The 19,783-nt window shown below is 33.1% G+C and overlaps 2 protein-coding genes across 4 annotated transcripts in view; one reads left to right on the forward strand and one right to left on the reverse strand.

The window, feature by feature from the left end:
* LOC108360458 (uncharacterized) overlaps window positions 1-12,987 on the forward strand; it is a 62,956-nt gene extending 49,969 nt beyond the window's left edge. The window contains exons 1-4 of one of the 3 annotated variants that reach the window (XR_001847107.1): window positions 8,692-11,754; window positions 12,107-12,296; window positions 12,364-12,523; window positions 12,583-12,987. Coding sequence is in view for 2 of the 3 variants with exons in the window: in XM_017612734.1 (XP_017468223.1) it covers window positions 12,107-12,296; window positions 12,364-12,523; window positions 12,583-12,641 (409 nt within the window). In the remaining variant the exon portion in view is untranslated. Of the gene's footprint in view, window positions 1-8,691; window positions 11,755-12,106; window positions 12,297-12,363; window positions 12,524-12,582 lie in introns of those variants that run through there. The other 2 variants (XM_017612734.1, XM_017612735.1) reach the window with 2 other exon arrangements.
* Window positions 1-19,783, reverse strand: part of pps (protein partner of snf) — a 62,818-nt gene that overhangs the window by 19,693 nt on the left and 23,342 nt on the right. The window lies entirely within an intron of this gene.

Below are 19,783 nucleotides of genomic sequence, written 5' to 3' on the forward strand. Positions count from 1 at the left end.
ATTTTATGTTTCTGCATGAAAACGCGCCCAAAAAGATGGGAGTTGGCCATCTTTTCGCTTCGTGCGGCAGCTGCAACGATCTATATGTACGGTAACCATAATAACCAACGTAAAATAAAGGACTTTTTTTCAAAAGGATCTGGGAATACGTACATACAACTCGTATGATAAAAGTACCTTACCCATATCGTAGTTTAAATCAAAACTTTACCAGTTAATTAACCGATTCCGAAAAATGAAGCCAAATCCTTTTCAGAACATCGTCATCCCTTGCTGCCAAAATGTGTTTGCCATAATTCATACTGCACACCGAAGCCAGCACACAGTGGTTCAAAATTGGAATTTAATGTTCATAATTCACCGTTGTCTTCATTTTTTAAACAATTTTTACTAAAAACCAAAAAAATATTTATTTTGGTGAAATTTTTTTTATAACATTTCAAACATTTTTTTTTTGTAATTTTTTTCATAAAATTGTTTTCAACTAGTCTTTGTTATGTAACATTTATTAACTGTGCCACTTTTTCTGCATTTTGCATTCAAAAATTTAATGCAACCAAATAAAAATTCACAAGTCAGGCTTAACTGGTCTCTTGCAAATATTATAAGCTTTCATAAAAAAATATCAAATTAAGTGAAAAAAAATTAAGGCTCCAGTGAATTACGAACACTAAATGCCAGTTTTGAACCACTGTGCAGCAGGGGGTTTATTGTTCTCTTTCAGTGGAACTGGAAACTCAGCGTGCAACACGATCCTGGGCACAACTTTCCCTGTGCTTTATAGATTGTGCAAAGATTACATATTAAATAAAAACCCTTAAGTGGGGTGCGAAACGAACTGGCAAAGGTTTTATAAGGGACATTTTTATTTTTCATATTCTGTGTTTAGAAATTTACCTCTGAAAAATGCAGAGCTGATTTAAAGGACAGTTTAAGAAATAAAGGACAAAACGCGTCCTTTATTTTGAAAAAAATTATTAAGGACAGGGGGTCAATGTAAAGGACTGTCCTTTAAAATAAAGGAAGGATGGTCACCGTATCTATATGGCATGATTTGTGCATTTTCATAAAATTCATCTTATCTGTCAAAGCGAATCTGTCACGCAAAGCGAAGCAAGCGTTCTATCTGGCATCAGTACGGTGACCATCCGTCCTTTATTTTAAAGGACAGTCCTTTATTTTAACCCCCTGTCCTTTATAATTTTTTTCAAAATAAAGGACGCCTTTTGTCCTTTATTTCTTAAACTGTCCTTTAAATCGGCTCTGCATTTTTCAGAGGTAAATTTTTAAACGCAGAATATGAAAAATAAAAATGTCCCTTATAAAATATAATGAAATCTTCGCCAGTTTGTTTCGCACCCCACTTATGGGTTTCTATTTAATCAGTTATATTTGTACAATCTATAAAGCACAGGGAAAGTTGTGCCCAGGATCGTCTTGCACGCTGAGTTTCCAGTTCCACTGAAAGAGAACAATAAACCCCCTACTGCACAGTGGTTCAAAACTGGCATTTAGTGTTCGTAATTCCCCGGAGCCTTCATTTTTCACTTCATTTGATTAATTTAATTTCTTTTATGAAAGCTTTCAATATTTCCAATAGACCAGTTGAGCCTGATTTCTGAATTTTTATTTGATGAGCAGTTTTGTAGCAGTTTTGAAGAAAAAGTATTCTCCTGTTCCAGTTAATAAATGTTACATAACAGAAACTAGTTGAAACCAATCGTATGGTTCACCCCATGATAAAAAAGTTACAAGGTAAAATCATTGAGAGGCAGTCTGACGTTTGCTAGCAATATAATTTTAAAACTCGAACTCAAGCTCACACACACATTCTCATTTTTAATCTCAAACAACAACAATCGTGAACAATTTAATTTTTTTTTTAAATTTTATATATTTTAAAATGTTTGAAAATGTCAGAAAAAAATCATGGCTGACGAATTGAGAGAATGATTTTACTTTCTAGTGTTTTTATCATGGTTCACCCAAAATAAAAAAATACACAAACAAATTTTTTTAAATGTTATAAAAAATGTTCACCAAAATAATTTTTTTTCGCTTTTTAGTAAAAAAATGGTTGAAAAATTAAGGCTCCGGTGGATTATGAACATTAAATTACAATTTTGAACCAATATGTGCTGGCTTCGTCGCGCAGTATGAATTATGATAAACGCATTTTGGTAACAAAGGATTGCGAAGTCCTTGAAAAGGATTTGGCTTCATTTTTCGCTATGCAGGGAACTTGTACAATTAAATAATATAATTAACTGATAAATATTTGATATAAATTACGATATGGGTGAGGTACTTTTATCATACAAGTTGTATGTACGAATTCCCAAATCATTTTGAAAAAAATTTCCTTTATTTTACGTTGGTTAATATGGTCACCGTAGGCATCAGCTTTATTCGTCGCTAGCAGCCGGTCGGTTTGCGTTTGTATTTCATAATGTAAGCATGGGATGCGCAAGCTGTTTCCCTGCAAAAAATTGTGCGACTAATCTCTAAAGAGAGTATTCCGAGATTACTCTCAATCGGGTACGATTGGGCATTAGTCCCAACTATTTTCATACGGGTACTAATGGATGTCAATTAGTCTCGACTCATCCCTTATGGGTATAATTGGAGATCATTTAGTCCCCAACTCATCTCTAATGGGTACTATTAACGATTTAATGATATGTACGCACTTAGTCAATGAAATTTCATGCGCGGCGTTGGTACACAGAGAGAGTATTCGTCTAACCAAACTGAGCAACCCGGTTCGAATCTCAGCTGGCGCAAATTTTTATTTTTTATTTTTTAAAAGTGACTAGTCGCTTTTTATATCCTTTTGGGTATAAAGGTGAACAATTAGTCTCTTCATAGGACATGCTCGAACAAAAGCGAACAGTTCATTCCATATAAAGAGATCAAAAGTGGTATTAGTCGCATGTTCCTTTGCGATTGCAACAAATTTGTTGAGTACACACATACTGATAAAAAATATTGCGCTCGTATTGGGAGCATTGCCAATGCTGTGCACCACTGTTTTAAACCAAAACCCATAAAAACGAACAACTGTTATTTCTTCATGAAATAACCTTTTTGAAGAAAACTGCATAATTAATGGTAAATAAATTTATATTATTTAGAAAGCACATGTTATTATCTTTAATTCGATATACACATTTTATCATTATCTACTTTTGGGTTTCAAGAATTTAGTGATAATAAAAAATATAAATAAACAATGCAAATAAACCTCTTATTTCTTCTTAATTTTCAAATAAATTTGGTAGATATTGTTGAAATCAGCGTAAAAGGTTCTATCAATCGACATTTTTGGCTATTTTATAGCTAAACGGTCGCTATATCGCTCCCATTCATTTCTACATAGAGTTGAGTAGCTGTTACACGTGGCAAGTGCAAGTCCTTTTTAAGTCTGTCAAATTAAACAATTTCCTAAAATGATTGCAGGAGCAGTTACACCTTGCATGTAAAGTGAATTTCGAAAGCAGTTTTTATTTCCGATAGTCAAACTTTCCGACACAACTTTTTGTCTGTTTACACAGTAAATGCAGAAAATTTCACTTCCACCTGTGTTACCGGATATTTTTATGCCCAATCTTAACAAATTCGGCACAAATCGCGTCACTCGGGAACGCACGATTCGATTGACAGCACTTGCAGCAAAAATGAAGTTGAAATTATTTTTCGAAAGCGATTTGCGTAATATCAGTTGTAGTTACACCTTGCAATTTTTATTTCCGAAAGTGATTTCTGCAAATCTGCGAAAAGGACTTTCTGGCTGTTTACACTGGAACGTAGACTTTCGATTTCGCATTTTGACAACGACATGCGTAGATAAAGCGCTTGCATTGCCACGTTTAACCGCACCTTTGGTGTTTTTGACTTTTAAAAAATGCAGGTGGAATTTCCAGGATAAAAAAATGTCAAGGTAAATTCATTCTCTCAATTCGTCGGCCATGCTTTTTTCTGACGTTTGCAAGCATTTTAAAATCATATAAAATTGAAAATAAAAAAAAAGAGATTGTTCACAATTATTGTTGTTTGAGATTGAAAATGAGAATGTGTGCGTGTTTGAGTTTTGAATTTTTAAATTATATTGCTGGAAACGTCAGACTGCCTCTCAGTGGATTTACCTTATGTTTTTATCAGCGGCCGCTGTGGTGTCGTGGTAAGCAGTGCGCAGGGCCTGGGTTCAAGCCCTGGTCAAAGCAACATCGCAAAAATATGTATAAAAAGGTTTCTTCTTAACAGCGGTCGCCCCTCGGCAGGCAATGGAGTACCTTCGAGTGTATTTCTGTAGGACCCTCCGCTTTGTGTGACAACATCAAGGCGTACGCCACAAATCGGAGGAGGAGCTCGGCCAGACACTAGCATACATAGGTGTAAGCGCCAATTTATTATTATTTTCTATATCTTGGTGTCTTGTCAAATATAAAATCCGTTGGAAAAGAAAAACGATATGACTATAGTTGGAGTTTTAACGCCTATGTTAAATGCTTGTATTTGCGTAGATAAACAAATTCCAAACGTGGAAAATGGTTAGTACTTAGCATGATACAAATATCTTTAGATAGTTAGTTTAGTTTCACTTCTTCTTCTTAGCCGCCATTGCTCCCATTTGACGTAAACTGTGCTTTTGGCATTTTCTTTTGAAACCGAGCTACCATATTCTTTTGACGAAAGTAAAAAAGTGGTTGATTACCTACTTCAAACAAAAATATAATTATTTAAAAGAAATTAAAGCTTTTGGCGATAGTGAGTATAAAACGGAACGTAATTGAAACATTACATTGTATTCACATAAAATATGCATTCACTGTTGTTAATTTTTTTTATTGTTTTTTTAGTAAGATGAGCTGCATATTTAGGAGCTGCAAAAATAACAAGAAGGAATTCCGAAAAAAACTAACATAGTTTTTTCGACTCCCGGCGGTACCACATATGCGGGAAAAGTGGTTATCCGCGTGCATGGTAACTGAAAATGCGTTACCAAAAGTATCGTTTGTTTGTTCGAGCACTTTTCCGCGAAAGATTTCAACCGGAGGAACGGATGCGCCCAATTAGAGCGAAACGCGATACGAGTAGAGTGAGTATGCTTCCCTAGAATCCGAAATAAAGCAACATCCTACTTAGTTTCTTAAAGGACCAACTGCATATAATATATCATGTAAAAGATAATGCTACATTTTTGGGGTGCCTTACATGTATACCAATTTAAATCAATACGCAGTTCTTTTAATACGAACAATCATGTAAGTGTATTTACCTCGTGTGTTACAACTTACTTTTTAATAAAATAAATATTCCTTAAAAAAATATTAAAATTTCCAAAATAATTATTTGATTAGGTGGAAGTGCTATTTCAACAATTTACGAAAAGTAGAAACGTCAGTAAGCACAGTTTATGTCAAAAAAATTAAAAGTGAAACAACCTTCTTTTTCTTTGTATCATGGTACTTAGTAGGTATTTTCTTAATGGAAGCAGATGAAGTGTGAAAAACAATAATTTTTAAGCAAAAAACAAAACTTGAATTCTCATATAAAAATTTAAGATTACCGTTAATTTCTTCATGATCCACTGATCGGATCTAAACAAATTAGGATGGGACTATTTCAGAAGTATCACCTTTCCTTTAAAACAAGAATTATAGAAATCGGTGGACGTGGTTCAAAGTTATGCGGTAATAGGATTGTTGATATTTTCAAAAATATCGCTTTCCGATATATCGAAATGGTGAAATTAAAAAAATTATCGTATCGATATCGTTTTTGAAATATCGATATATCGATGTATCGCACTAAAAACACATTTGAAATGTTTATGAATCCTTGTTCAATATCCCAACAAGCATTTCAGTAAATGTTTTTAAAAATAACTTACAGTAAGTTTGCTATAATAAGCGTTAAATAAGCATGGCGGTAAAAAAAAATCCAATCCAGGACCCGCTGCGCTAATCGGTGGAGCATTCGAGTCTTCAAATGATGAGTTCTCCTTATCCTTTCTTAGTTTAACATTCAATTAAAAATGTATTAAATTTTTTTCAGAAAAGTTCATCAATGAGAATGGCGGCGATGAAGCGGAATATATAGCTGCATCGATGTCGTTTTTCCAATTTGCCAAAACCCGCATGTAATTGAAAGCACCCAACAAGATGTAATAATTAACTTTTTTATGCTTAATTTTTGTGTGTTATCGTGAATTTGTATGCTAAAATGTCTATTCCCTATTTATATTTTCGCGACTGTAGATGAGTCCGCCGAAAATTCGCATTTCGTTTAGTTTCTAGATGTTAAGCAATCTATGTATGAGTTTTTAATGAAATATCTTTAAATAAAGGGTTATAAAAATGTTTATAAAAAGCTTTCTTTTGAAAATTTTTAGTAAGTTTATATTCATACGCTTATAAACAATTTTTTTTGAACCTTTATTATAAGTTTAGACTTTTACGGTTATAAAAAGCTTTCTTTTGAACATTTATTACAAGTTTATATTTCTACGCTTATAACCAATGTTCCTTTGCGATTATATTACGCTTACTTTCAAGCGTTTTATAAACAAAAAATCAACGTTTTGTAAGCTTAAGGTTTGTAATTGAAAACTTAAAAAAAAACTTTCTTTAAGTTTATTTTTCTTGTTGGGTAATAATTAGAAGAAATGAAGAATAACTTACAGTATTATTCATTTTACATTTTCCATATGTGAAAGATCTGTTGGCAGACAGTTTAACTCACATACTTATGAACAGGGAACGGATTTTATGGAAATTGCCTTTTTTCTGCTAAAGAGATAGAGTATATTCGATTAAGAATGTCCACGACTTAGCTTTCACTGCTTCCATATATACACATTTGATGTTGCTTTTTTCCCTTTTTTAAGATATTTGCCTTTTCTTCCTTAAGGGCCAGTATGCAGCTCTCAGCAAAAAAGCAAAAAGGCCATATAAAATAACGTACAAGAAATGGCTAAGAAATTTTTTTTTGTGTCAAACTTCCTTAAGGCAGTACGCCGTCCTTAAGAAGTTTGCTACGCCTTCTAATACGGTTTTCTAAAGTTTTCTTTTGCGAAAAAAGATCACAAGGCAACCCATGTTTGCAACAGGAATATTTGCCCATACCCTTATTTCTTGAGGAAAGAGTGAGGCAACAGGATGTGAAGTATCAGATGTCAACACATCACACACGAAATAATGGCAATTTTTTTCTTCTCCGTTTTCTTGAGAGCTGCATACTGGCCTTTAGTTGTAAAGGGCAAGGAAAAGGCACTTATTGCTGATAATATGAAGGTTTTAAACATTCCATATTTAAATTGGGCGCCACTTGTATCAACTCACGTCGAGCGTACGTTTGGTATATTCAAGGCTTTTCTTCGCGATAATCGAATGAAAATGCTCCCAGAAAACTTCAAAATGCATCTGTTGGTTCAATATTACTACAACTATAGAGATTAAAGTTTTGAGATAAAAACTCGAAAGGAGAAAATAGTCAAAGATTCAAAGTAGAAATTTTTCATATAATGAAAATAGCTCACATTTTTTATACCCGAGCGCACTTGTGCACAAGGGTATTATAACTTTGTTCACATAACGGTTGTTTGTAACAGGCAAAACGAATCGAGATAGATATAGACAAATGTATACATAAATGATCAGAATGAAAAGAGAAATCGATTAAGCGGCGACTGTCTGTCCGTCCGTCCGTCCGTCTGTGCACACGATAACTCGAGCAAAAATTGAGCTATCTTAACGAAACTTTGTATGTGCACTTCTCTCTGGCGTAGGACGGATGGTATTGAAAATGGGCAAAACCGGACAATAACCACGCCTACCTCCCATATAACGGTAATTTTCAGAAATACGAAAACTGCGATATTTTAGTAACTACTGAAGATTATTCAATAAAAATTGATATTTACAATAATTTTTTGACGAAAAATAAGACTATTATAAATTTTTGGAAAATGGGCGTAGCCACGCCCACTTATGCTTACATGTGTATATCTTGGTAACCGCTGCACCAATTTCTTCCAAACTTGGCACAGTTGTTAGCCTTGCTACAGCATACCAAACGGCCGAAGATTTTTAAAATCGGACAATAACCACGCCCACATCCCATATAACGGTAATTTGGAAAAATACGAAATCTTCGATAAATCAATAAATATTAAAGCTAATTTATTAAAAACTGATGCTTGCAACAATTCTTTACCAAGAAATACGTTTATAGTAAAATTTTGGAAAATGGGCGTGGCACCGCCCACTTATGATCACATACATATATGTATCTCGGTAACCGTTCTACCAATTTGTACCAAACTCGGTATAGTTATTGTGTTTGCCACTTAAAAGTAAAACGTTGAAAATTATTGAATTCGGACTAAAATTGAGGCCGCTTTTCATATAACGGTAAATTTCAGAAGTGCTTGAAACTTCAATATTTCGAAATTTAAGGACGCTAATTTACTCAAAATTGATACACCCCGGCTTACCATGTAGCGGTCGCTTTCGGAAAGGTGAAAATCATATATGTATTTAATACATGCGCCGGGTATTTAATGTTCGGCTCCGCCCGAACTTAGACTTTCTTACTTGTTCTCTTTTTACTTGTAAAATAAACATTTCTAAAATAAATGTATTTATTGATTATTTTTCTGTTTTTTTCTACTTTAGTGCCTTCTTTTGCCTTTTTGCGATTTCTAGTGCCTTTTCCTGCCTATTTCGTTATTTTATTTTGCCTTTTTAATAGGTTTTTAGGTCTTAAAATCCGTTGCTTGCTTATGTATATTAAAGTTTGTTGAGACGGTGTAAAAAATAAACCACTTAAATATAAGAAGTATCGTTAATAATGCTAGCTAAAGCATACAATTATTTTTTCTGGTAACCAGGCGATATTTGTGCGTAAAATATCGATATCTGATATTATCGTCAAAAAAAATATCGCGCCAATAATATCGTATCGGGAGCAAAAAGTATCTTCGATATCAATAGTAATATCAACAATCCTATGCGGTAACATACATAAAAAAAAATATTTCCGACGATTTGAAGACCCTCTCCTTTTTTCAAGTCGTTTAAAAAGAAATCCACCGGGTGCATGATTCAATAATGAAAGGTTTTGTAAGTAAGACTCTGCCTCGCTCTATTTTTTATCAGATTCATATCCGAAAAATTAAAAAAATTTATTCAAAAACCCTGAAACGAGAACGTTACTTACCGGCTACAGGTCTATTCTGCGCTGGACCAAAAATTCCATAACCTGCAAATGAAGTTCCCTTAAATGTTTTCCCATTCTATGCTCTCTTGTAACCGGTGAATTTTGTTACATGTTTAAAGTACAATGTAACCCTGGTGTCTCCTAACGAAATTTTAACACAATGGAATATTGGGAAATTTTACGGGGTCAATCGTAACCCAGCAAACACTGTTTCAAACGTTTGAGAAAAATTTATTTCTCGATTTGATATCAAATGCTTTTCTCAAATGATTCTCAAATTGAAATCGTGGTTTACATTCTATATTTGAAATTCATTTGAGATTGATCTGAAGGAACATGGTAACGTTATAATTATCGATACATTTTGCTAAGAATTGTTCATCTCTAAAATTGATGTCAAACGATTTGGAAGTGCGCAGTTAAACAAAAATTGTAAGAATAAAATTAAATTCAATTGCAAAACAAAATAACAATGAGTAGAAAAAAAGTTAAAAGAGAAAGTGCGCAAATACTGAATTTGATGCTTGCGCGGGTTGAAGATAACCAGCCGGAACTGAGAGCTACAGCCCTTCAAGACGAATTTATTAGTGGTGAAAACTCGGTGGCTTCTTTTTCGTGTCTTGACCGCAATGAAGACAGCGAAACTAATAACTGTGACTCCGATGACTCTGGATCTAATTCTATATGCGGGCTCCGCGAGAAATTGACAGATTGGACAATTAAGCATTACGTCACGAATACTGCGACAGACGACTTGCTTAAGATCTTAAGAAATTATGCTCCAGGTCTTCCTTTATGTGCTAGGACGTTAAAAAAATACTCCCAAAGAAACACAGAGAATAGCAATGGGCACGGGGGAGTACATACATTATGGAGTTGAAGATGCTCTGACGGATTTTCTACTACAAAATCATTTTACTGCAAATAGTTTAAATTTAAACATTAATGTTGTTCAGAAATGGCCAATTTTGATAAACGTTGATGGATCAGATGACGTTAGAGTTGTAGGAGCTTACTGCGGAAACAGTAAATCATCCAATGCTAATGAATTCCTTTGAAAAATTTGTTGACGAATTGAAGCCTTCAAATGAAAATGGCTTATTTTTTAAGAAAAAGCATTACACTTTTGCATGTCGAGGATTTATATGCGATGCACCTGCATTTGTTTTAGGTATAAAAGGTCGTTCTGGCTATAATAGTTGTTTAAAGTGTACCCAAAGCGGTCAATCAAAATACCACAAGATTATTTTTGCAAAAGAAAATAATGCTGATAGGACGTTAATATGGATCAAACAGCTATAGGAAGACTACCAATTGATATAGTGAAGTCATTCGGGCATATAGTTTGTCTGGGAGGGACAAAGACTTTGTTACTGGCGTGGATAAAAAAGCGAAATAAGCCCTACTCTCTTCGACTTGAAAAAATTCAGTTACTGAACTCCAAACTTAGTTTTCTATATAATCAAATTCCAAAGGACTTTGCTAGGCGGCCTCGATCCTTAAAATATGTTAAACGTTTTAAAGCCATAGAATTCAGAGCATTTTTGCTTTACACAGGCATATTTATATTAAAAGATGTTTTGGATCCAATTAGGTATACTCATTTTTTGTTTTCTAGTTTAGGAATTAGAATTCTTTTAAGTCCGAAACACTACATTAAATATAATAATTGTGCAAATGTAATGTTAAACAAGTTTGTAGAAAATATATCCGAGTGTTATGAAGAATCATTCTTGACTTTCAACTTCCACTGTTTGACACATTTGGCTAGTGATACCTTACATTTCGGTTGTTTAGATACTTTTAGTGCGTTTAAATTTGAGATTTATTTGTCGAAATTAAAACGAAAAATATGAAAGCATGATCATGTTGCTGCACAGGTGTACAACCGATTAGTCGAAGATAGCTTAAACCGACAGAAGCATTCCACTTCAATAAATGAACTACAAAGAGGACGTTTTAGTAATGGAACTTTTTCCTTTTTAAGGACATCCGATTTTTTTTTCTCACCAAAAGAACCTGACTACTTCTACATCGTTGAAAACAGAATATATAAGATAGTAACTATCCAGGGAAACCATATATTAATTTTGAAGGTGTAGAAGTTTTGAATTTACAAAACTTTTTTAATACGCCCATACAATCTGGTAATCTTAATATTAAATGTTGTAATGTATTAAATTTTTCCACGACCAAAGTCTAACATTCATTAGAGGAAATATCCGAAGAAATTATTAAGTTCCAAAATTTTGAAGGCAATATTAATTTCTTCATTCCTTTCCTACATTCATCTTAGATTTAAAAAGTTCAACTTAAGTAATACAACAACATAATACATACAAAAGTAATACAGACATGGACATGAACATGGCCTTAAATAGTGTATATGATAACACGTCGGATAATACACCGATCACCAAGATCACCATAAAATTGTACAACCTTACATTAACTTTTTCTTTTCAGATCTCAAAAACTTGGAACAAAAAATTTTAGATGAATTGAAAAAAACAGAGAGAAAAATATTGTCTGGTATGTACGTAAGGCGTGATCCATCTAGACAATTTTTTTATTTAAAATAAGACACTTAAAACAGAACTGGATGTCTGACTCTTTATTATCACCCAAAAGAGATGTTTTGTGAACTAGAATAGCCCAACTAAGATTTGAAAAGAACTCTAATAATATTGTAATTGGCTCGTGTCTCTAAGACATTGTCTAATGCATTTCTAATCCTTACCATATTAAGTAGTAAGCGATAGAAATGTATTAGACAAGTATTAGAGACATGAGACACTTAACCGTAGTAAGATTTTATTTTATTGTGTCGTTATTGCGGAGTACCATCGATATCTACAAGTATAAATATTGTATATCTTTGTAGAATTAAATCACAACCAAAAATCGGTGAAGAAGACTCTTACTCGCATTTTGGAAGAAACGAAAGTAAGAAGTCAGAACCATACAGAAAGGAAAGTGGCCACCAGTCTTCCAAACAACCGTATACCAGTCTAGATGAATTCAAAGCATTTGAAAAAGAAATTCAAGAACATCACTCCAAATTTAATAGCCTGGTAAGGTTTTATTTTAATTGTTCTGATATAACTTGGAAATTAAGCAATTGATAATCCATTTTTTCAGGTGGCTGAGTTATCATTAGTGTTTTCACAATCTGCGGAAAAGTATGTAAAGGCTGCCTGGCGAAAAATATTACCGGATGAAGCCGCTCAGCATTTATCTTGGAAGGGCACAGAAACCAAAATGTCAGCTAGATCACTGAGTGTGACAATGGCTTTAAAAAGTATTTTAATTTGAAAACAAAAATAATTTTTCAAAAATTGATTTTCATAATATTTTCAGGCTCATTTTCGAAAAAGTATCCACATAGTTCGGACAGCGAATTTGTGTATCTTATATAGTAACCACCTAACAGATCAGAGAAACTATACTGTGATCATGTAGATAATGTTTTAGATTTATCACTTGCAAATAAGGAAGCCCAATTGTGTATACTTGGTGACTATAATCTTAGCAAAATTATATGGTCATGCCTTTTGGATGATACCGTGCTTATTCCTAGTAATGTGAATTGCCCCAGTGAAATTTATTTAATCGATGGATTCTTTAGCTTAGAATTAGACAAATTAATAACTTTGTAAATGAGCTTAACCCTTTCGTTACATCTTTTTAGATTCGGGCTTTAAAAATCCAATTTTTTTTATTAAATGATCCTTAATACATAATATAATAACATTCAATTTAATCTTTTTCCAAAATGCGATTCTAAAGTGTTTTTTGGAATGATGCCATATGGCATCATTTGTACTAACTGGTGTAAAAATATGCAAAGATTTTTTAATATGGTATTTTATTTTATTCAAATCAAATTAAATAACACCACAAAAATTTAATAAAATAAGTTGGAGCATGCATAGATTTAATAATTCATTTAAAAAATTTACCAGTTGCAATTTCCCAGTACAAATATATCGTTATTTGCTGGTGCGGATTTCAGCTCCTTCAAATATTATTGATTTTTATATTTTATTTATTTTTAAATTAAATTACAACTTCTAGCAATATTTGACACTATTTGGAGACTATAGTATATTTATTTGTTTTTAATTTATTGGGTTATTTGGTAAAATATAGTAAGGGTATTCATCAAACCTTATAAATGCATTGTAAACCGTATAAACTTATAATTGTGTAAACCTTATAAATGAACTGTCAAAATTTGTATGGAAACTCGTTTACACATTTCTGATAAATTTATCCAGCGATTTCACTGAATAAACTTGATAAACTGAAGACAATGCAACTCTGTCGCAACTCTAGCTATGTTTTCTTAGGCAATAATCGGGATCCGCATACAAATTTTGCACGCAAATTCAACAACGATATGATCCTGATAGAGATCTGGTTCAATTATTATCCCGTCTGTTTGTTTTGTTTCACTGATAATTCGCAAAGTTTGGTAGCCGTGACAAATGAATTCATACACAAACAGACATTCTGCCATTGTTTCTTATAACTTGCTTCAAATAAATAGCCTTTATGTTATATGTACATTTATTTAAATAGATATCTCGTAAATATAATTTTTTTCAATTTAGTGAGGTAGTTTCTATAATTTCTTTATCCCCGTGCTAGTAGTATAAAGTTAGTGACACTGCGCTTTACAACCAAAGAAAACACGACTATTGTCGCATGTGTAAACGAAAAGAGAGTGTGGGTCGTTCATGTAACAGAGTGCATAAACTTATAAGATTATCTGCTTGATAAAGTTATCGGTTTAGATGAATACCACTAGTATTTTAATGTAACTTTTCTAAGCAGAAGAAAATCGAAATTTTAGTATCTCCGTTGGCAAACCGGGACACTTTGGAAAATCTAACACCACAACCGCCTATCCCTTTCCTTTCCTTTAGACAAAAATTACTTACGTACGAAAGTATGTAGCAAAATTTTATTTTGGCAAGTCAAAAACAAAACCATAAAAAGATGAGATCGTTTCAACGTACTAAAGTTCAAAATAAACATATAGGCGCCATTTCTTTATTCATGAACGTTTGGAATAAACTTTTTTGTTTATTTATTCTTTAGAACGTTCCTGATGATATGTTGACGTATATTTCAAACGCATTCTGTTTATTCCGGCTGTGAAATGGGATTATCCGGAATGTATAAAGAAACGCAGCCATAGTGCCGCCCAAAATTATTGGCACAATGCATTCAAAATTTGTTTGCTTTAATTTTATATAAATACATATACCGTTTATACTACATCAAAAAAAAACAAAAACAGAATTTCTAGACTTTGTGCGAAACTCGGGAAATTTCAACAAACCTGCATACAAATTTGCCACTTTCTAATCAGACTTTTTATACAAATTTTGAAAAGAAGTTTTGTGGCCCAACAATTTTAGTTCATTTTTGATAATTTTTTGCTGACAGAGTCTTCCATACAAACTATGTTCGACAATTCTTTTTGTATGAAAGAAACTGCTACATTTTCAACATTTTTCTAAAGAATCTGATGAAAAATTCTCTGAGCCAATAATTTTGTACGGTACTTACATATAAGTACACCAGGTTTAATGAAAAAAAAATTAAGTACAAGATAACATTAAAAAATCAGCCATATTTTTCGTTGTTGTGAACTTTTTTCAAAACTTCTGACTTTTCCTTAATATAATTTTAAAACTCTGTGCACGTCATTTAACTCACATATGTACTTATATTGAGCAAATTTCTTTCCTTAGTCTATTGAGATGAAATAAGAAAAAAACATTGATCCACATTAGGTGTATTAAACAAGGTGTGGTTGACAACTCAGTGAGGCTCTCTTTTAAGGTACTATAACTTCAAAAAATATAAACAAATGACGCACTCTTCTGTGTAAGCGGAAAGGAATTTATACGTTCTTTTTGGCATTTCCTAAGGGTAATCAAAACACTATAAACACACATTTTTATAATCTATAAACTTTGTCGGGAAAACTTACATTGGAATTAGAACCCACCCGAAAAACAAACGAGCAAAACAAATAAAAAACAGCTGATGCTAATTAGGAAGGTCACTTTGCACTTACAGGTATGTATGTGGATATATCGATCATCAAATATTGCTTGTGCAAAGTCCAACTATCTGGAGATGTAACTAAAAGGTGAACACACCAAAACTGCGACACTTAGAAATTACTACCAGAAACAAACTAGAAGGCTTTGAAATTATTTTTTTTTTTATTATATAACTTGGAAGTTTAGATGTTATTAAAATGTTAAAATATTAGTTATTCACCCCTATTGCGAATGTCGACTGGCAGTAGATAAACGACTATTAAGCGATTATCGATTATCGATGCTATTGCGAGTGTCGCTTAGTCGCTCAATTAGCGACTGTGAATACTTTTTAATCGCTCATCCTTCTATTGCTGTTTTTTAGTCGTTGGAGTTTGCGTTTATAAAATTTACATAAGAAAGTGGTACTATAATTACGGTGACCATATTTATGGGAGTCGAATACGGGACAAAAGGTAATTTTGCAAATTTTCTCCACAAAAACTTATTCATATTAAAGTCTTCTTCATTAATCCTAAATGTATAAGCCTTGAAACAGCATCCTTGTAGTAACACCACAAATTTGTATGGATTTTCCTCGAGATTTTTAACTCGCAAATTTTGTTTAAAAACAACCTTAAATTTTAGTATAATAAAGTGCGACTTTGAAGTCGTTAATTTTATTAATTATTATATTTATAATTTTTTGTTTGTTAATTTTTGACAATTTTTTTTGTTGACGATTTTGGGGAAACATTGCAGAATTAATTTTTATAGTTTTTTGCACTAAGTTAGAAATTTGATATTTGAGTAACTCAGTGAGAGGGGAATATCGCTAGCTTAGAGTGAAAAAATGCTAACTTCACTTTTAATGAAAAATCGTATTTTGATATAGGAGGCTAGATAAATTAATATTGCATCGTTTCTAAAAGGGTAGAGGTCCATGTTTTATGTTTTCTCGTTTACATTCAATGAAAGGAAAATTTGCTAAGGCCAAAAAAAGCTCTAATAAAATAAAAAAAGCGATAAAAAAAAACGAAATCTTTTAATAAAGATCAAATCCCTCTGATTCATATCGAGTTTTGCTTTGTTTTAAACAGGCAAAATGTTGTATTCAAAGTTTTGCGAAATACTTGAAGAATACGAAGTTTTTTCCTCTCCTGTACAATTTTTAAATTGGGACTTAGCAACTTTGCACTCTACGCTAGCGATATTTATTAAATCAGACAAATTTTAAAGTAAAACATTTTTTTAATTGTATTTAAAAAACCATGTGATTGCGGAACGTATACCTCACAAATAATAATTTAAATACCAGGTACTTTTGAAAGTAACGAGTAGTAAAAAAATCATATAACAAAAATATACAAAAACAATTTCTCTAAACATGTTTATTCTACGCTATGAAGTAATGTCGAATGGAGAATTTTTTGCCATTTTTTTCTCAATTTACTAGAAATTTTGAGGGTGTACGAGCCAAACGGATCTCAGAATCGTATTCAGCGGATCGAAATACATGTTGGTAGGTGGGTCTGGTTAAAAACACACACCCCTTTTTTCCGGTGTTGTTATTATTGCATTTAACATGTTTTCATAAGAGCAGTAAAGCATTCAAGCTTGACCTACAGTTTTTACATACAAAACCTACTGATTAAAAACATATTTCGAAATCAACACTTTTAGGCTGAACTGCCAAAGATAGACATAATCCATTTGAAGACAATGACCCTTTTTGAACTTCTTTTAACAGCACGTTTCTCCTTTTTCGATTTGAGGAAGTTTTGAGTAGACGGATCTAAAAATTATCTAACTTTTCCTTAAAACTCTCTGTTTCGTTTACATTAGCGACGCTATGAGTAAATTCATTGAAATCTTCTTCAAAAAAAGCTCAGACTGCAATTTAAAAGTACAGTTTCAAGCATTTTGTTAATTGCAGTCAAAAGGGCATTTTACAAAAATCATACTTCAAAATTCATAAACAAATTCTTACTATCAATTCGATATTTCAAAATTTTCGGGATCCCTAGTAGGCACTGTGGCCAATAGTAAAGTTCTTTAACCACCTCTGCAAGATTGTATGTCATGCAGAGTCCGAAAATGCTCCGGATAGTTGTCAGGAGGATGCATCAGACTTGGCTGAGCATACTTTGAACTGCCATCAAATTATAACTTGAGTAAGTTTTATTACATGGCAGTTGAGAAGTGCATGTGCGAAAATTTCATTAATTTAATGAAGGAAATTTGTGGACATGCAGCAGCACATAGCACGAATTTAGGCGCCTGGTGTTAGCAGTCGCATCTAAACAGAATTATATGGTTTTTGTTTGAAAAAGAGCTTAACTTTCATAAAAATAATAAACATTAAATAAACTAAGGAAATATAGCCAAAACTTTGCTAAAATGTTGAGTTCTTATTTATATTTTGGTCACTGTATTCATTCCTCGAATCAAGACACAGGCATTCAGATTAGAAAATAATTACAGTTTATGGAGAAAATTGCGATCATATGCCAACATCACTTATAACTCGTTCATATGAATGACATTTTAAAGAGCTGTTAAGGCATCGAAACACGGAATACGGGACAAATACAAGGCATTACAAGAAATACAGAACATTTGGCGTCCCGTATAAAATAAATAAATTGCCAGGACAATGGGTCAGAAAAGAGGACTGTCCCGTATAATACAGGATGAATGGTCACCGTGACTATAATGGATAATAAGTAAGTCAATTGAACTGGAAGTTGTAAAAAATTGTGAAATATACATATGTATGTATGTGTCTGAATTACAGATCAAAAATTATAATCAACAAAAGGCAACTTGCGCGGTTGGTCGTGCTGATGCAGGAGAGTGCGGACATAGGCAAAGGAATTTCCGGAAAGAGTAGGGGAGGAAGCTCCGCTTCTATTGGGAAAGATACATATACAATATCTCTTGTGCATATAACTCCGGTTACGCCATCCACAGTGTTTTTGCGCAGAACCAACTGTTTCACCTGTTTTCTTCAAGATTCCTTTGACAATTGACCAATATTCCCCAATAGGATGTGGCTCTGGGCTATTGGGTGGATTGCAGTCGTGAGGTACAAAATTGATGTTATTTGCATTATACCACGGCAATGTATCCTTGGCATAGTGGCAGGTTGCCATGTCCGCCTAGAATAGAGGCCTACTCCTTATCTATTGATAAATGACAGAAGACGCCTTTTGAGGCACTCATCCCGATAAACTTGATCATTCATTGTCCCGGATGGGAAAAAAGGGCTGCTCTTACGGCCATAGGAGCAAAGCATGTGGTTTTTTGGAAATTGGGACTTCATATTCAGCTTACAACTTTCAGGGGCGTCTTGACGACATGCACCAGTATAAAAATCTTGACCTGCAATATATTTTAAATTTTTATAGCAGTAGGGTTCGTAGTCCATAACAATGCAGTTGTATTTTTTAATTTAGAATTCATACAACTTCCGAATGCGGGATTTCGCTGTAACATTCTACTTTGCGCCTCGGTCTGGCGCTGTTTGAGCTGTAGAACATCTCAATGAAGCTTTCCGCTTTACCTTTTGTACGAAAAACTGCGATCTCCGTACGGATAAATAGCCTTTATGTTATGTGTACATTTATTTAAATAGATATCTCGTAAATATAATTTTTTTCAATTTAGTGAGGTAGTTTCTATAATTTCTTTATCCCCGTGCTAGTAGTATAAAGTTAGTGACACTGCGCTTTACAACCAAAGAAAACACGACTATTGTCGCATGTGTAAACGAAAAGAGAGTGTGGGTCGTTCATGTAACAGAGTGCATAAACTTATAAGATTATCTGCTTGATAAAGTTATCGGTTTAGATGAATACCACTAGTATTTTAATGTAACTTTTCTAAGCAGAAGAAAATCGAAATTTTAGTAGGGCTGCCAGATATCTCCGTTGGCAAACCGGGACAGTTTGGAAAATCTAACACCACAACCGCCTCTCCCTTTCCTTTCCTTTAGACAAAAATTACTTACGTACGAAAGTATGTAGCAAAATTTTATTTTGGCAAGTCAAAAACAAAACCATAAAAAGATGAGATCGTTTCAACGTACTAAAGTTCAAAATAAACATATAGGCGCCATTTCTTTATTCATTCTGAACGTTTGGAATAAACTTTTTTGTTTATTTATTCTTTAGAACGTTCCTGATGATATGTTGACGTATATTTCAAACGCATTCTGTTTATTCCGGCTGTGAAATGGGATTATCCGGAATGTATAAAGAAACGCAGCCATAGTGCCGCCCAAAATTATTGGCACAATGCATTCAAAATTTGTTTGCTTTAATTTTATATAAATACATATACCGTTTATACTACATCAAAAAAAAACAAAAACAGAATTTCTAGACTTTGTGCAAACTCGGGAAATTCAAAAACCTGCATACAAATTTGCCACTTTCTAATCAGACTTTTTATACAAATTTTGAAAAGAAGTTTTGTGGCCCAACAATTTTAGTTCA

The sequence above is a fragment of the Rhagoletis zephyria genome, unplaced genomic scaffold (assembly GCF_001687245.7).
Source record: "Rhagoletis zephyria isolate East Lansing unplaced genomic scaffold, Rhagoletis_zephyria_1.1 Rzeph_scaffold_00576, whole genome shotgun sequence".
Classification (NCBI taxonomy): Eukaryota; Metazoa; Arthropoda; class Insecta; order Diptera; family Tephritidae; genus Rhagoletis; species Rhagoletis zephyria.